General features: G+C 44.6%; 1 protein-coding gene across 4 annotated transcripts in view; it reads right to left on the reverse strand.

Annotated features, from left to right (window-relative positions):
- Positions 1-19468, reverse strand: part of LOC120028132 (anion exchange protein 2-like) — a 47829-nt gene that overhangs the window by 20151 nt on the left and 8210 nt on the right. For 2 of the 4 annotated variants that reach the window (XM_038973326.1, XM_038973328.1), the window contains exons 2-5: positions 11875-12043; positions 10230-10468; positions 3180-3304; positions 2020-2219 (exon numbers count right to left, since the gene is read on the reverse strand). In XM_038973326.1, coding sequence (XP_038829254.1) covers positions 2020-2219; positions 3180-3304; positions 10230-10468; positions 11875-12043 — 733 coding nt within the window. Of the gene's footprint in view, positions 1-46; positions 431-456; positions 1597-2019; positions 2220-3179; positions 3305-10229; positions 10469-11874; positions 12044-19468 lie in introns of those variants that run through there. The other 2 variants (XM_038973329.1, XM_038973330.1) reach the window with 2 other exon arrangements.

Genomic DNA, 19468 nt, shown 5'->3' on the forward strand with positions numbered 1-19468 from the left:
TAGGCTATGCTACAGCAAATGTACCTGTCACAAGAAAAAAAGTTACCTGCTGATGAGATGATACATGCATTGTGAACTGCACTCCATATGAGATGCGCTGTCTGTCCCCACCCTGAGTGTTGATGATTGATCATGCAGATAGCAGAGCAGAGGAAGCCGTAAAGACAGATTTGGACATTGCATATAATTTAACAGTTCTATTTCACTTCAAGCTGTTCATATAAATAATTTATTATAATTTACCGGTTTCTCACAGTTATTTATCCCGGGAAACGGGAGTGGGTTTGGGGCGGTAACCTGGTTCCCGCTATTAAACCCTAGTTGGGTTACCAGGCTGGCCGCAAACCAAGGACAGTGGATAATAAGGCTGGATGAAAGAGAGCTGGTTGGATACATCTCAGAGGGAAGGCGGCAACGGGTGTGGATGATCCTGTCAGAGGTAGGAACTAACCTTACCTTTGTCAGTGGGCACCTTGCCTGTTTGAGAAACACCCTGGTCGTTGAGCACCTTCATCAATTCATCACCTAAAACTGAGGGTGTATAAAGATGACAGCATTTTCCCTGAAGAACAAGTTGTCCTGTACGTCCTTGGAAAACTCTGCGAGTGAAACTGGAGAGGAACGAAGTATCATCTTCTGTCATTTGAGCCTCTTGTTCATTGTCTGGGTTTCACTGTAAGGTGTCGCTGTACCTTGTCAGACCTTTGGGCTATGTCTACTGGAACCGTTCGTCCGCCTTAGAGGCTTCACAATGTGCCCGACTCCAGTTGCGCGTGTGTGGTTGTCTGGGAAGTCCTGGAGTGGGACTTGGCCCGGGCAAGGCTGGCACTCTTGAAGGAGAGGAGCTTGGTGGTGGGCGTAGTGCTGGCATAAACCTGGCATGGGAATGAGGAACCGTGACCTCTCCCATCTCAAGCCTTTGCGTGTCCAGGACTGGAGCTAGAAAAAAGCATTCCTTGACCCCCACCTGACCTGGTTAGGGTAGAAAGTGTCCAAGCGCATTAACTAGCAGAGGGGCTAACAGGAGAATTGAACAAAAGAGGAATGAGACAGTGATCTAATAATTCCGATCATTGAGCAGCGGCCAGCCGCAGAGGCACTTTCCCAGGCTGCTTTGCAGTGCTGGGAAGCAGATAAAAGAGGATCCACCCGAGGAGACTCCTGATGCGGTCAGGGACCCTGACAAAGTCCACACCCTCTATGTCACATTGGCACTGAACCTACATCATCTCCATGCAATTCAGCTTCCCTCATGTTTTTTCCCCCAGACGACTTAGCTCTTCCACATTGTTTTATTGGCACTTATGACTCAAGGGTTGTGAACCAGAGGGGCAGTTTTCTCAATTAGCCACCGGGTTGACTCGGGCCTGGTTCCAGGGGCCTCAGCTTAGAGCGGGAACAGGCTAATTTAATTAGAGGACTTCGCTCCTATTTTGTCAGTGTCCGCCACACTCTCTGATAAGCTGCCGCTGTCCGCTGAGGGGTCGACCCCCTGACGTAAATCACCCGTTGCCACTGGAGCTGGGGACGTCACAGGACATTAATGTACCCCAGTGTGATCCCTTCTTTCTCTCTGTTTAGGGCATTCTGACCTTCAGTGGAGCCAAAGACTCTTCCCTTCACACAAGCACACACACAAACAGGCGCACATACACAAAGAGCAAGATATTAAGCACTTGAAGAAGTAAAATGTAAAAAGACATCTTTAAAAGTTAATCTGGCACAGTAGCCTGAGTGAACACGAAGGTCAGGGAGAGTTTAGATTCTTAGGTCAGGGAGAGGTTAGTTCAGAGTACCGGGGTTCCGAATAAATCTCCCAAATGACAAAACAGCCCTTAAAAATGTACAAGTACAAGAACATAACATGCTGTCTAAACAAAGAGAGAACCCGCATGTCGTCTTGGCTCTGAATTAAATTATACAAACAACCGTGGAATTAAAGTAAGCACTAAAACATTGCTTCAGTGAGAACAAAGGCTGAACATGAAGTGACTGAGGTTGGCAATATTCAAGACTCACTTTTGATCCCATCCAGGTCGGCAGAGGCCAGTGTCTGCGCCTCGCTCTCGTCCGTGGGGATGCGCTCGTACTTGGCCTGCTCGGCGCCAGTCATGTTGCCGGTGCACCGGCGCTCCTGCAGGTCGTAGCTGCGGCTGGCCACGCGGATAAGAGGGGTGGGGTCGGATGGGTCACTGCTGGACGAGGCCGGACAGGGCTTTCTGGAAGAGGAGAGAAAGAAATTAGAGTTAACTGTAAGGCCAACAAAATATTAGACGTGAACCTGGAGTGAGCTACACAACATAACTACTTTTACATCTAGGAGACTGGGCCAGTAAATGACAAAATGCACATTTTCTAAGATACAAAAGGAGAATGGTTTGTCGGTCTCCCTCTACACTCCTTGGAACAAACACATTATCAAACATACAGAAAAGCTCATTTCACAGGAGAAGAAAAAATACTTAATCAAATGAAATCAATTCTGAATGTTGCTATCGATAAACTAAAAGACTGAAAACGCCCACTAAGAATTCCTCAGTCCAGGCAGATCTTTTCGAAACCGAAAAACACTCAGTCTCCAAAAAGCTGTTAGTTTCAGAAAACAACTATATTCCAAAGATCCCTCTGCAGTCAGAATATTTCACTTGGGTGTCACCTCTACCTTCCAATGTGTAGGCGTAGTAGGAAGAAGTCCACAGAGTGATATTACAGCAGACTTGAGAAAGGAGATGAAAGGAGAGCCCACAAAGCTATATCCCAGACAAGACAAAGCACTAATGTGTCCTGAGACTAAATGCCATAGGTGGAGGGTCGAGAGGAGAGGTGTGTTAGTAGGAAGGGTCGGAATTCTCTATGGAAACAGTCAGACAGGTGAAATATGGCTCTTTATTCTTGCTGGTGGAATCAGGCCCTATTAGATCAGAACCCTGCAGGCTGCCTGGATGCCTGGGACATGGTAACGTAAAGTGGGCAACACACACACACACCTCTCTCATCCAATCAGCGAAGGAGAACGCCTCAGAGCGAGCAGTATCAGGCTACGTGCTATAAAACAGTCCTTGCTGTGTTGTGCCGCAAAGGAGGATGAGACACTTCAACTGCCAAAGATTCTCACCCGATCACACCATTGTGGTAATAATGGAATGAAAATGGGGGTGCACTTAGAGAGGTGTACTCACTCCGTGGAGGTGGCATCTTCAGGGTCGGTGCTCACGGCAGACTGGGGAACAACCTCCAGCCCTCGGGCAGGGCAGGGGATGTCTGTGGTAGGTGTGGCCAGGTGTTCTTCATCTGACAGAAAAAACTATGAAGGAGAGAGGGGGCACACATGATTTCTTTGACATTTCCAGAATGAAAAAAAAAAACTATGAGAAAAGCTTGGGGGTTGTATGCATATGTTCACACCATTACTGTTTAAAACCGGTCATGTTTTACGGCAGAACACAATAGTTGTCAGTTGCATATCAATGTAACCCCAAACCATAAATGATTAAGCTTGTTTTGAAATATGACAGGGAGATTCAATATTTGAACCACACCACAAAAATACATGTTAGTGTCCTAAAAGGAACCGTATTCCCCATATAGTGTACTACTTTTTTTTACCAGGACCCTGGTCCAAAATTGTGTACTAAATAGGAAATAAAGGTGCCATCAGCTGTGTAAGATATGCATATTGCCTTTTCTCTAAGCAACCTTTAGTTAATGTAAATTCTGTTACAAAAATAATAACTGATAGAGATATAAAGTTCCATTCAAAAGTTTGCACACACACACACTCATTCACAGGTTTTTCTTTCTTTATTACTATTTTCTACAATGTAGAATAATATTTCCTGGAGGTCTTAATGATGAAATGACTATGTGTGTTCTGTTGTAGACGGAAATATGAATTATGCCCCCATTTCAGATTACTCTGTTTTTCTTGCGCTGTACCGAATGATTCATGGTAGGTCTGCATCACATCCGGCCGTGATTGGGAGTCCCATAGGGCGGCGCACAATTGGCCCAGGGCACAATTGGCCCAGCATCGTCCGGTTTGGCCGGGGTAGGCAGTCATTGTAAATAAGAATTTATTCTTAACTAACTTGCCTAGTTAAATAAAGGTTAAATAAATAAAAAAGTTGATGTCCTCATTGTGGTTTTACAGACGTGTTTAATACGTTTTATGTACACACTTTATTTGAATATTTATGAAATTCACATTGTTATATTTGGTAGCACTTATTTGTTTCCCCTCGACTCCAACCCCGTTCGATGCGTGGAACGGATGGGGGTGGGGCTATGTCTACATAAAGTGCTAATCTAAAAGAACTCACAAAAGCTCTAACGAAGGCCGTGAGGACAATACGTAAAGCTTATTTTTTTATTTTATTTTTAATTATTATTATTTTTTATTTTTTTTTATCCCCTTTTCTCCCCAATTTTCGTGGTATCCAATCGCTAGTAATTACTATCTTGTCTCATCGCTACAACTCCCGTACGGGCTCGGGAGAGACGAAGGTCGAAAGCCATGCGTCCTCCGAAGCACAACCCAACCAAGCCGCACTGCTTCTTTAACACAGCGCGCCTCCAACCCGGAAGCCAGCCGCACCAATGTGTCGGAGGAAACACCGTGCACCTGGCCCCCTTGGTTAGCGCGCACTGCGCCCGGCCCGCCACAGGAGTCGCTGGAGCGCGATGAGACAAGGATATCCCTACCGGCCAAACCCACCCTAACCCGGACGACGCTAGCCCAATTGTGCGTCGCCCCACGGACCTCCCGGTCGCGGCCGGCTGCGACGTAAAGCTTATTAAAGAGTAGTGACACTATCAAGAGCAGTGTGCGGGTTTCTTCTTTATTCTGCAAAAAAGATAGCTCAGATGTGCGAGTGCCTTTTGAATTTAGAATAACAGGGAAGACATTAAAACTATGAAATAACACATAAGGAATCATGAAGTAAACAAAAAGTGTTCAACAAGTCAAAATATATTTATTGTTTTAGATTTTTCAAAGTAGCCACCCTTTGCCTTGATGACAGCATGGCGGCACACTCTTGGCATTCTCTCAATCAGCTTCACCTGGAATGCTTTTCCAACAGTCTTGAAGGAGTTCCCACATACGCTAAGCACTTGTTGGCTGCTTTTCCTTCACTCTGCGGTCCAACTCATCCCAAACCATCTCAATTGGGTTGAGGTCGGGTGATTGTGGAGGCCAAGTCATCTCATGCAGCACTCTATCACTCTCCTTGGTCAAATAGCCCTTGCAAAGCCTGGAGGCGTGTTGGGTCGTTGTCCTGTTTAAAAACAAATGAGAGTCCCACTAAGTGCAAACCAGATGGGATGGCGTATCGCTGCAAAATGCTGTGGTAGCCATGCTGATTAAGTGTGTCATGAATTGTAAATAAATCACTGACAGTGTCACCAGCAAAGCACCCCCACACCTCCTCCTCCATGCTTCACGGTGGGAACCACACATGTAGAGATCATCCGTCTCACAAAGACACGGTGGTTGGAACTAGAAATCTCAAATTTGCACTCATCAGACCACAGGACAGATTTCCACTGGTTGAATTGCTTGTCCATTGCTTGTGTTTCTTGGTCAAAGCAAGTCTTCTTATTATTGGTATCCTTTAGTAGTGTTTTCTTTGCAGCAATTTCAACCATGAAGGCCTAATTCACAGTCTCCTCTAACAGTTGATGTTGAGATGTGTCTGTTACTAGAACTCTGACGCATTTATTTGGGAAGAAAAATCTGAGGCTGGTAACTCTAATGACCTTATCCTCTGCAGCAGAGGTAACTCTGGGTCTTCCATTCCTGTGGCGTTCCTCATGAGAGCCAGTTTCATCATAGCGCTTGATGGTTTTTGCGACTGCACTTGAAGAAACTTTCAAAGTTCTTGAAATGTTATGTATTGACTGACCAATTGGCCCAGCGTCGTCCGGGTTTGGACGGGGTAGGCCGTCATTGTAAATAAGAATATTTTCTTACCTGACTTTCCTAGTTAAATAAAGCTTAAATAAAAACATTTAAAAGCTGGTTGAGAGAATGCCAAGAGTGTGCACAGCTGTCATCAAGGCAAAGGGTGGCTATTTGAAGAATCTCAAATATAAAGATTATTTTGATTTGTTTAACACTTTCTTGGTTACTAAACTCAGCAAAAAAAGAAGCGTCCTCTCACTGTTAACTGCGTTTATTTTCAGAAAACTTAACATTTGTAAATATTTGTATGAACATAACAAGATTCAACAACTGGGACAAACTGAACAAGTTCCACAGACATGTGACTAACAAATGGAATAATGTGTCCCTGAACAATCAAAAGTAACAGTCAGAATCTGGTGTGGCCACCAGCTGCATTAAGTACTGCAGTGCAGCTCCTCCTCATGGACTGCACCATATTTGCTGTGAGATGTTACCCCCCTCTTCCACCAAGGCACTGGCAAGTTCCCGGACATTTCTGGGGGGGAATGGCCCTAGCCCTCACCCTCCGATCCAACAAGTCCCAGACGTGCTCAATGGGATTGAGATCCGGGCTCTTCGCTGGCCATGGCAGAACACTGACATTCCTGTCTTGCAGGAAATCACGCATAGAACGAGCAGTATGGCTGGTGGCATTGTCATGCTGGAGGGTCATGTCAGGATGAGCCTGCAGGAAGGGTACCACATGAGGGAGGAGGATGTCTTCCCTGTAACGCACAGTGTTGAGATTGTTGTAATTGCAGGCAATCTCAGTCCGATGATGTTGTGACACACCGCCCCAGACCATGACGGACCCTCCACCTCCAAATTGATCCCGCTCCAGAGTGCAGGCCTCGGTGTAATGCTCATTCCTTCGACAATAAACGCGAATCCGACCATCACCCCTGGTGAGACAAAACCGCGACTTGTCAGTGAAGAGCACTTTTTGCCAGTCCTGTCTGGTCCAGCGACGGTGGGTTTGTGCCCATAGGCGACGTTGTTTCCTGTGATGTCTGGTGAGGACCTGCCTTACAACAGGCCTGCAAGCCCTCAGTCCAGCCTCTCTCAGCCTATTGCGGACAGTCTGAGTACTGATGGAGGGATTGTGCGTTCCTAGTGTAACTCGGGCAGTTGTTGCCATCCTGTACCTGTCCCGCAGGTGTGATGTTCGGATGTACCGATCCTGTGCAGGTGTTGTTACACGTGGTCTGCCACTAAGGACGATCAGCTGTCCGTCCTGTCTCCCTGTAGCGCCGTCTCACAGTACGGACATTGCAATTTATTGCCCTGGCCACATCTGCAGTCCTCATGCCTCCTTGCAGCATGCCTAAGGCACGTTCACAAAGATGAGCAGGGACCCATGGGCATCTTTGTTTTGGTGTTTTTCAGAGTCAGTAGAAAGGCCTCTTTAGTGTCCTAAGTTTTCATAAGTGTGACCTTAATTGCCTACCGTCTGTAAGCTGTAACGGCCGTTCCACAGGTGCATGTTCATTAATTTTTTATGGTTAATTGAAAAAGCATGGGAAACAGTGTTTAAACCCTTTGATCTGTGAAGTTATTTGAATTTTTTACGAATTATCTTTGAAAGACAGGGTCCTGAAAAAGAGACGTTTACATGTTTACATGATTCCATGTGTTATTTTATAGTTTTGATGTCTTCACTATTATTCTACAATGTAGAAAATAGTAACACCGGAGTAGGTGTTCTAAAACTTTTGACTGGTAGTGTATAGAAGGATCTTTCAAGAGCTCCGACCTGAAGATCACCGACGTCATGATTCAACCTTGTTTTTTTAAAGTTTCCAGTTGTCTTGAAAGCACCATAAATCCAGAGAATGCCAGACTTTGATGACAAAGTTAGATTACAATTTGCCCACAAGAAGGAGCGCCACGCCATCTTCCTGTTCAAGTGAGCACAGCACAACAACGTGAGTCCAAACATGTCTTGTATGCTGCTGCATAAATTATGTAATATGCCAGGGAGATAGGTAATACTAAGTGTATGTAGTGTAGTAAGCTGTTAGTAGCCCATGTGCCTCACCCTAATCATTTGGTCCCTTTTCCCCTCATAACTTAGCTTGGTGGTGCACATGAAGCCGATAACGTGTTTTAGAGAAACGTTATTGAATATTGTAAGGGTGTTCATTGTCTGCTTGTATGCCCCCTTTAGATATCCTATGGTTCTAACTTGGTGTACAGGGAGAATACTGTAAGAACGGCCAATGTTGCGAATTCTGTCACTGTACATTTCAAAAAGGCTGAACAAATAGTTATATTGAGTACATCCGTCTTAGCGCACTCATTAATGTCTTAATCGAAATTACGGCTTGCCTGTTATGCGCTCATCGTTCCCTTCTGCCATAATTTGTACATCTCAATTGACAGTAGAAACCACATGTGTTTAAGCTATGTTTTAAAAAAAGGAAGAAAATGAGGCTGAATGAACTGTTTTGCTGCCAGACAAGGCTCCGCTGATAGCCAGGTGTAGCAGTGGTAAGGATTCACTCCATGGTGCTGAAAAGAAAGCTCTGCTGTTGGGACAGCTTTATGTAGACCCTCACAGTTTGTGGGCAGTGTTTGTCACCGTTTATAGTGCAATTCATGTATTGTTTAGTGTTGTGTAGTGGCTTTGCTGGCATGCATGAACAAGTCAGCATTTAGAGTTTGCCCCACCATGACTTACGTGTTAAAATTGACACTGCCTACAATACAATTCTCAAATGTGAATTGCCATTTCATTTGGAGAGAAACATAAATGGGGGATGTATTCCAATGTGCTTTAAGGAGCTAGCTACAAATTTGCATGTTGAGAATGTTGTGGTAATATTATGTAAAACGTATCTAAATGTTCTTGAAATAAGATCTCCAAAAGGTAAAATGTATATTGCATGAACTTCAATGGAATATTTTGTTAAACCTAAAACAAATATGCTATGAACGTCATACAAACGGACTCATTACATTCTTACAACATTAAGGGAATGTCCTGTGCAACCTAACTTAAACATTGTATGAATGTCATCGCAACTGAGCATATTTTGTGTTTTGGGATCATCTCCTCTAATGTATCCTCACTTTTTCCACAACCGACACTGAACAAAAACATGTAAAGTGTTGGTCCCATGTTTCATGAGCGGAAATAAAAGATCACAGAAATGTTCCATATACACAAATTTGTTTACATCTGCTAGTGAGCATTTCTCCTTTGTCAAGATAATCCAATCACCTGACAGGTGTGGCATATCTCACTCACCAGACATTGAGCATGTGGGACGCTCTGGATCGACATGTACGACCGCCGTGTTCCAGTTACCGCCAATATCCAGCAACTTCGCACAGCCATCGAAGAGGAGTGGGACAAGATCCCACAGGCCACAATCAACAGACTGATCAACTATGTGAAGGAGATGTGTTGAGCTGCATCAGTCAAATAGTGGTCACACCCGATACAGACGGCCTTTTTTTTAGGGTATCTGACCAACAGATGCATATCTGTATTCCCAGTCATGAAATGCATAGATTTGGGCCTCATGAATTGATTTCAATTGACTGATTTCCTTATATGAACTATAACTCAGTAAAGTCTTTGAAATTGTTGAATGTTGCGTTTATGTGCACCCTGATACAAACAGTAGCCGAATGTCAACAACTGGACCGTTCTAGTGTTTTGGGAACCTATCTGTTCTCATATCACCCACAATGTTCCCACAACCTAAATAAATGTTTTAGGAACTTTTAAAACATAACAAATGTGTTCTGGGACTGTTCTTGCAACAGGCAAATGGTTTTGCAACCTAATATAAACATTGAAATAATCAGCACAACTGGACAGTTCTTGTGTTTCGGGAACATACTGTATCTCTTGTCATGTCCACACAATGTTCCCACAACCAAATGAAACATTCTGGGAACCTTTAAAAGAACAGACCAAATGTGTTCTGGGAACATTCATGCAATCATGTGAATGTTTTTTTGCACCCGAAAATAAACATTGTAGAATCAACTGGAGTTTTTGTTTTTTGGGAACATGTGTTTTGTGATGTCTCCACAATGTTCTCACCAGACTGCTCCCACTACCTTATGAAACATTACGGGAACCTTTAAAGAAAATATGAAATGTGTTCTGAGCACATTCTTGCAACATCAGGCAAATGTTTTATACAAACATTCTAGAATCAACACCACTGGACAGTTTTTGTGTTAAAAGAACATTTGCCACGACCTGGACGAATGTTCTGAAAACTTTGACAGAACCAGTTTTGGTTTGCTTAGGTGTCACTGTAATTACCTGCACATCTTCTTTGACGGTGTCACAATATGTCTCAGAGAGATGGGTGTGGCTCTCTCCACCCTCTTCCTCATTATCTTCCTCATCCTCTCCTTCCTCAAAAGTGGCGCTGCTGGTGGGGCCTGAATTGTCCTTGCAGTCGCTTTCCTTTTTTTTCTTCTTGCCGCTCTTCCTCCTCCTCCCTTCGAAGTGCAGCTTGGACAGGGGATGGTGGATGTGGTGTGAGGAGTGACGGTGGTCTGTAGGAAGATTCAGTGGTTAAAGAGTTTGTGGTTTATAGAGAGTTAAATAATTTTCTGTGGTTTTCAGAGGGACTAATTTATATCAAAGAAACTGTTTTAAATTTACAATTCACAAAAATGATGGTATCCCCGTAACAAGTTCTGCAAAAGTGCACTATGACCATAAGTATGTGGACACCTGCTCGTTGAACATCTCATTCCAAAATCAATGGCATTAATATTGAGTTGGTCCACCCTTTGCTGCTATAACAGATTCCACTCTTCTTGGAAGGCTTTCCACTAGATGTTAGAACATTGCTGCGGGGACTTGTTTCCTTTCAGCCACAAGAGCATTAGTGAGGTCGGACACTGATGTTGGGCGATTAGGCCTGGCTCGCAGTCGGCGTTCCAATTAATCCCAAAGGTGATCGATGGAGTTGAGGTCAGGGCTCTGTGCCGGTCAGTCAAGTTCTTCCACACCAATCTTGACAAAGAATTTCTGTATGGACCTCGCTTTGTGCATGCTGAAACAGGAAAGGTTTGTTGTCTGTGCTTCCAACTGTTGCCACAAAGTTGGAAGCACAGAATCATCTAGAATGTCATTGTATGCTGTAGCGTTAAGATTTCCCTTCACTGGAACTAAGGGGCCTAAGACCAAACCATAAAAAACAGCCCTCCTCCACCAAACTTTACAGTTGGCACTATGCATAGGGGCAGGTAGAGTTCTCATGGCATTCGCCAAACCCAGATTCATCCATCAGACTGCCAGATGGTGAAGCACGATTCATCACTCCAGAGAATGCGTTACCACTGCTCCAGATTCCAATGGCGGCGAGCTTTACACCACTCCAGCCGATGCTTGGCATTGCGCCTGGTGATCTTTGGCTTGTGTGCAGCTGCTCTGCCATGGAAACCCAGTTCATGAAGCGCCCGACAAACAGTTATTGTGGTGAAGTTGCTTCCACAATCAACTCGGTAGTGAATGTTGCAACCGAGGACAGACAATTTTTACGCGCTGTGTGCTTCAGCACTTGGTGGTCCCGTTCTGTGAGCTTGTGTGGCTTACCGCTGAGCCGTTGTTGCTCCTAGATGTTTGCACTTAACAATAACAGCACTTACAGCTGACCAGGGCACCTCTAGCAGGGCAGAAATTTGACAAACTGACTTGATGGAAAGGTGGCATCCTATGATGGTGCCACGTTGAAAGACACTGAGCTCTTCATTAAGGCCATTTTACTGCCAATGTTTGTCTATGGAGATTACATGGCTGTGTGCTCAATTTTATACACCTGTCAGCAACGAGTGAGGCTGAAATAGCGGAATCCACTAATTTGAAGAGGTGTCCACATACTTTTGTATATATAGTGTATATGAACCACCGAAGGGTGTGAATGTCCTGTGTGTACAAGTGTGTGCGTGTTTACACTCAAAGTCCTCCTCGTTGTAGGTGCGGTGCTGCTCGTCAGGGATCCTGGGGGCAGGGCTGATGATCTGCTGAAACCTCTGGACTCCCAGGGCTTTGTTCAGGTCCCCTTCATCCTCCTCATCCGCCCGCTGCGCCCCTCGCAGGGTTGAGGCTGACGGCGCCTCCGGCTGATAGAGGAAGAAAGGGAGGAGAGGGTCAGATTAGTCATGGGAGACAAAGGGGATAAGATACTCGCTCCATCTCAATTCGATTTCTGTGATTTCTCGCATTCCATCTCCTAGTCTCTTTTCAATTGGAGAAGGTCAAAGGTTCCTCCCATCTTCTCCAATGGATTTTGAAAAGGTGAAAAGAGACAATGAGAAGAATCAAGGAAATCATTTAATTGAGAAAGAGCCATGATATTATAGGTCCCATTCAGAAACAACACCTAGCCACTTGTGTAAATCTGGAAGGTTTGGATAGATGTAACCAGCATGGCAAAAATTCCATCTAGTCTACCCCGTTAAGTTAAAGCTACTACTATATTGCTAATACATATCCAATTCTTTCAGATCAACATTAAGTGCAAAGGTTTTTTATGGACAGGAGAATTATCCATTTTAGCCTATCATGTTATTCAGGTTTGCTATATGAGGTTGTTTGCTGACACTATTCATGCTTATGTCAAATCCATGTAACCTCACACCAAACTGACACTAGAGGGAGTACTAGTCATTCAAAAAAAAATTAAATCCACAAAAAAGACATGATTGTGGTCTTTGGTTCCAAACAGTACAGTAGCTTTAAACTCAACATAGTGATTACCCTACAAGCTCTGTCCAATGACTTGGACAGGTTGGGGTCTATGGATGGTCGAGAGTGATTAGTGGTATGATGGACAACCCGGGGAGTTAAGTCAGTACTTCCCAGCCCTCTCCTCAGAGACCACCAGATGTTTCACACATTTGTTGTAGCCCTGCACTGACAAACCGGTTAGGATTAGTTAACTAATAATCAAGCCATTGACTAATTGAATAATGTGTGCCAGTTCTGGGCAACAACAGATATGTAAAACTTCTGGTAGTCTCCGAGGAGAAGGCTGGGAAACCCTGAGGTACTGTAAGTGATATTTTTCCCAGCAGCAGGGTGCTAGATCATGCTGCAGACCTCATCTTCTAGGGGTGTTTTGTGATAAGGACCGGATGCAGAGGTGGAGCAGGTGAACTCAATCCCAACCATGAGGGGGATCCTCTCCTCTGCCCAACTTTAAGGCAAAGCAGATGTTGCCGTGGCTACAGTAGAGATCGTGCAGCTCCTGACTGAGCTGAGCACGCTCCCTCATGTGACACTGGACAAACAGTCGCGGCCCCATGCCTCATTTGACGCCCCTTCAAACCCTCTCTCAGGCCATTTAACACGTCATCGGTAGATCAAATTCTCTCCGGCACTCGAGGGGAACAGAAGAAAGAACATTGGCTGATTATTCCACCTCATGCTCCCTGTCGGTCTATATGACTTGAGTCTGGAAAATGGGGTTTTGCCTACACATCCATCTTAGACCAAAAGACACCAAGAAAAATATCACTCCATGGAGTGATAATGGCCATTTTTTACCTTTCATTAAAAAATGGTTAGCAATGGGGCTGCTGCATGTGTTAAATATAGGAATCTAAGAAATTCAATAAAAACTATTTATCTTCACAGCACTGGCTACTATGCTATGGAGTTACTGTGTGAACTACCTACAGTAGTAACCATACCACAACACATACCACAAACGGGTGTAAAAAAACACTCTCTTTGACAAATCTCTGACAGTGTCTGTGTGGTAGAGTGTGAGGGGCCCCTTCACAAACATTCAATGTTGACCCAAGGTGACACTCCTCAACTGTCAGAAGGTCCATTCAGACCGTTCCACAAGAAGTTGCTCAGGTAGGCTGCATGGGCCTCACCCTTACCTTAGTCACCTCTGTCAAACACAGATCACCAGAGTCCTATTGTTCTTTAATGGAGTTGAAGTGCCGGTTTGAGAGCGTTTTTCTGTCAGTCTCCAGTTTTTGGACCTGTAAGATACAAATCTAAAATCTTGGAAGGATTTTCCAGTCTGTAGTCCTATTGAATGCATTCAATACCTGAATGCCAGTTGATGGGCAGTTCATCCAAATAGACTGAAGAGTAGACTGAAAGTGCTGCCGATCTCATCCACGTGTTAAAATGACGCATCATCATTCAGTTATATTTTTAACAATCTTAGCCAAGTTTACCTGAAAAACGCATCCCCACGCACTAGGAACTCCAGGGGAAGTGAAGACAGATTTTGCTGTACACTCACATCACTTCACAGTCAATCTCTAAAGCTGTAGAGAATGTGTGAGGGATTGCCAGAGGGGTGAAACTATTTTCCACAACCAAAAACGTGTGCAACAACAAAACCCGGACGATCGGGGTAAACCACTGCAACACTGAGGAAAGGTGAGCCCAGCCAAGGCAAACCGATTCAACAAGAAAAAAAATAAATCGCAACAAAAAACTCCTATGACAGCAATAGAAAGACTAAAACAAAATGCTCTCTTTCATCAGTGATTTGAGGAACTTACCTCACTCATGGTGCAATAGGAAGACTTGAGGTATGATTAGAGTCAGGAGTGGTGTTTCGCAGACAAGTGGCAATGCCCTCGTCTACGGCAACACTGTGGCGCTCTGAATCTCAACACCTCCATAAAACACAGGTATGAGCAGAGAGCCCTCTCCCCGTGCCCACCTTGGCCGCATGACGCCCTAATCGTACGTACCCGTATCTCCCAGCCTGGCACTAACCTATCTCCTATGATTGTGGCATTGTAGAATAAACAAGACTCTGCGTTCATTCTCTCTGAGGACAAACCAAACGCACTTGAGAAGGGCAAGCAGTGTTTGAATGGCACTCAAACAATACCTCACCAACTCCCTCATTTTAACTTAGGCATACACTATATGACCATAAGTATGTGGACACCTGCTCATCAAACATCTCATTCCAAAATCATGGGCATTAATATGGAGTTGGTCCCCCCTTTGCTGCTACAACAGCCTCCACTCTTCTGGGAAGTCTTTCCACTAGATGTTGAAACATTGCTGCGGGTACTTGCTTCCATTCAGTCACAAGAGCATTAGTGAGGTTGGGCATTGATGTTGGGTGATTAGACCTGGCTCGCAGCAGCGTTCCCATTCATGCCAAAGGTGTTTGATGGGGTTGAGGTCAGGGCTCTGCGCAGGCCAGTCAAGTTCTTCCACACCGATGGACAAACCATTTCTAAATGGACCTCGATTTGTGCACGGGGCACTGTCGCGCTGAAACAGTTGCCACAAAGTGGGAAACACAGAATCGTCTAGAATGTCATTGTATGCTGTAGCGTTAAGTTTTCCCTTCACTGGAAATAAGCCTTATGAAAAATGTCCCAGACCATTATTCCTCCTCCAACAAACTTTACAGTTGGCACTATGCATTGGGGCAGGTCGCGTTCTCCCGCCAAACCCAGATTTGTCCGCCTGACTTCGATGGTGAAGCTGATTCATCACTCCAGAGGAAACACATCCACTCCAGAGTCCAATGGCGGCGAGCTTTACACCAGCCGACGCTTGGCATTGTGCATGTTTATTTTAGACTTGTGTGCAGCTGCTCGGCCATGGAAACCCATTTCATGAAGCTCCCGAAAAAGTTATTGTGCTGACGTTGGTTCCAGAGGAAGTTTGGAACACAGTAGCGAGTGTTGCAACCGAGGACAGACAATTTTTACGCGCTACGTGCTTCAGCACTCGGCGGTCCCGTTCTGTGAGCTTGTGTGGCCTACCACTTCACGGCTGAGACGTTGTTGCTCCTAGACGTTTCCACTTCACAATAACAGCGTTTACAGTTGACCGGGGCAACTCTAGCAAGGCAGAAAATTGACAAACTGACTAGTTGTAAATGTGGCGTCCTATGACGGTGCAACGTTGAAAGTCACTGAGCTCTTCAGTAAGGCCTTCTACTGCCAATGTTTGTCTATGGAGATTGCATGGCTGTGTGCTCAAATCTATACACCGGTCAGCAACGGGTGTGGCTGAAATAGCCTAATCCACTAATTTGAATGGGTGTCCACATACTTTTGGTGATGTAGTGTGTGTGTAAGTATTGACCAATGTGCTTTAGAGCCTAAATCTCTGTCAGAGAGGCATTGGAGTGGGCGGGGGCACTACAGTATGTGAACATCTAGAACATTGTAAATAAAACTGTTAGAGACTCCAACCGCAAGAGAAAGATAATTACAGAGAAGCAAGGAAACCGTGTACATATAGGAGTGAAATGTTTTTTACTTTTTACACAAACTTCCTCTCAGCCTAGTACTGTAGAAGGAGAGGGCATGCATTGAACATGTGCCACATAGGCAATTGAATAAGCAATGTTTTTTCCCACATGATTTACAGTCACATATTTACATGAAGCAACTACATTTGTCCACAAATAGATCAGATAGAACACCTGGGATGTCCTGAACTGGTGGCTTCCTGTAGGAGTTGTGGTAAAACTAATAAATCATTACTCAGTGCCAATGTTTTTGGGTTAAACATTGGACATGTTCGGACCACATGGATTGTTAGAGGACCACACCACACAATGGCTCTGTGACATTGGAAGACTTAAAAGCGTCAAATTAAAGTGCATTGGCCTGTGCATCTGCACTAAGCAAGGACTGCATCTCATGATTCATCGCATTTGAAGGTACTGAGTGCTCAGATAGGAGATGTGCTGGAGAGATGTGAACACGCAGTGTGCTCTGCTTTCGTCTTAACATACCTTAGGGGTAAGTGGAGGCTTCCTAGGGTTGTCACGATACCAGTATTGCGATACGCAAAAGGTATCGTGGCAAGGAAACAAAACATGAAGCGGACAAAATTTCCGGCCACAAACGGTCCTAATGTTGGAAACAACCAGTGTTATGTTGTCACCCAGAATAACACGTTTATTTCCCAAGCTATAGCACACAATATTTTATAAATATTAGTTTTTTTTAAAGGATCAAAGAGTTTAGTCTGCTTTGTGTTTTCCTTTCTGCCATGTTAAATCAGGTATTCTAGTATCGCGATACTGGTACCGTGACAATCCTACGATCGTAAGAGTGACCTCCACAATACCCTCAGTGCACTCAAGTAAGGAACAAACAGAGGTTGGTGATACTGTCTATACCATGTACACTCACAGGCCTGTGGTTCTCATTGCGTTATTATGGCTGTCCTGGAGTTTTGGGGTAGCCTGCCCACAACCGGCATAGGTTGTCATCAAAATAAACATTGAACACCACACACACGTAAGAAGAGAAATCAAATCTGCCATGGTGGAAATTGTAAAAGATATAGAGGAAGTGTTCTAATATCTAATTATGAGGTTATACCTTTACATTGCAGAAAACCGCTAAACCAAACAGGTTTGGCACGGGCCCTTAAATCCTCAAAACGTTATACAGCTGCACCATTGACTTGCTACATCACTGCTTGGTATGGCAACAGCACAGCCCTCATGGCGCTACAGGGGGTGGTGCGGACAGCCCAGTACTTCCCTGGGGCAGAGCGCCCTGCCATCCAGGATATAGAGATATAAGAAGGTGTGAAAGGAAGGCCCGGAAAATCGTTAAACACTCCAGCCACTAGAGTTGCACATTTTGGGGAATATTCAGAAGTGGAAATTTTCCGTGGGAATTAACTGGAATATATGGGAATTAACGGAAATATGGGAATTAATATTAATTCCATTTAAATGTAGATGGTTTTTGCATTGGATATATTTACCATATCATATGGAGACAGAAACATAAACCTTTTACCTTATCATAAGTAGACATAATTGCAAATGATTAAATCCTTCCAATAGACATTTTAAAAAACAATTTAGTTACGAATAGAACTTTAAATGAGTTGACGCTTCACATGGGATGATTTCAATGAACAACAAAAGGGAATATTGAATGATTCCCAATGATCCATCGCATCTCCCCCAAAAAGTTTTCAACATACATCTGTAAAATGATAGTCTAGAAACTATAGCTTTGGTTGTCTTCCTCTCAGGCTTCCATGTCTTCTCCCTGGACCTCCTCAATGTCCACCTCTTGAACATCAAACTCTGAGGCCTCATCTTCACTGTCTCTTTCCAACCTTGTTGAGGATGGCTCGTTGTCAGGCTCAAAAAGCCTCAAATTTGCCTGGATGGTTACCAATTTTTCAACCCTTGAATTGGTCAGACTGTTGCGTGTGTTCCCAAACAAGGACCAGTTGCGCTCTGAGGCGGTGGGATTTGGAGGATGATAGGCTCTTTCCCTTGTTCCCTCTCAGATACACAAAGTCCCATCCACGAGGTGGCTGATGAGATGTTGACACGACTGCCACATTGCATCTCCATCCCAAAGCCCTTGCTTGGAAGTGTACTTCGCCAGACTGCCAAGAACCTTGCCCTCATCCAGGCCAAGGTGGCGAGACACGGTAGTGATGACACCATAGACCCTGTTGATCTCTGCACCAGACAGGATGTTCTTGCCAGCATACTTGGGGTCCAACATGTACACTGCGGCGTGTATGGGCTTCAGGCAGAAGTCTTCACTGCAGTTTCCTCTGCTTGGAGCAACAGTGAAGTGGGCAGGGCAGTACGGATTTCTTAGGCTGCTTACCACTCTCTCACAAAATACATCATCCAGGAGGATCCTCTTGATGGGGCTGTCCATATTGGCAGACTGATATGAGCATTTCTTGGAGAGACTCCTTCCCCTCCAGGAGACTGTCAAACATGATGACAACACCACCCCAACGGGTATGGCTGGGCAGCTTCAATGTGTTGCTCTTATTCTTCTCACTTTGCTTGGTGAGGTAGATTGCTGCTATAACTTGATGACGCTTCACATTGCTAACCATTTCCTTTGCTCGCTTGTAGAGTGCACATTTGTGGCCTGCTGGAGGTCATTTTGCAGGGCTCTGGCAGTGCTCCTCCTGCTCAAAGGCAGAGGTAGCGGTCCTGCTGCTGGGTTGTTGCCCTCCTACGGCCTCCTCCACGTCTCCTGATGTACTGGCCTGTCTCCTGGTAGCGCCTCCATGCTCTGGACACTACGCTGACAGACACAGCAAACCTTCTTGCCACAGCTCGCATTGATGTGCCATCCTGGATGAGCTGCACTACCTGAGCCACTTGTGTGGGTTGTAGACTCCGTCTCATGCTACCACTAGAGTGAGAGCACCGCCAGCATTCAAAAGTGACCAAAACATCAGCCAGGAAGCATAGGAACTGAGAAGTGGTCTGTGGTCACCACCTGCAGAATCACTCCTTTATTGGGGGTGTCTTGCTAATTGCCTATAATTTCCACCTTTTGTCTATTCCATTTGCACAACAGCATGCGAAATGTATTGTCAATCAGTGTTGCTTCCTAAGAGGACAGTTTGATTTCACAGAAGTGTGATTGACTTGGAGTTACATTGTGTTGTTTAAGTGTTCCCTTTATTTTTTTGAGCAGTGTATATATATATATATATATATATATATATATATATATATATATATATATATATATATATACACACACACACACACACACACACACACACACACACACACACAC

The sequence above is a fragment of the Salvelinus namaycush genome, chromosome 33, assembly GCF_016432855.1.
Source record: "Salvelinus namaycush isolate Seneca chromosome 33, SaNama_1.0, whole genome shotgun sequence".
NCBI lineage: Eukaryota > Metazoa > Chordata > Actinopteri > Salmoniformes > Salmonidae > Salvelinus > Salvelinus namaycush.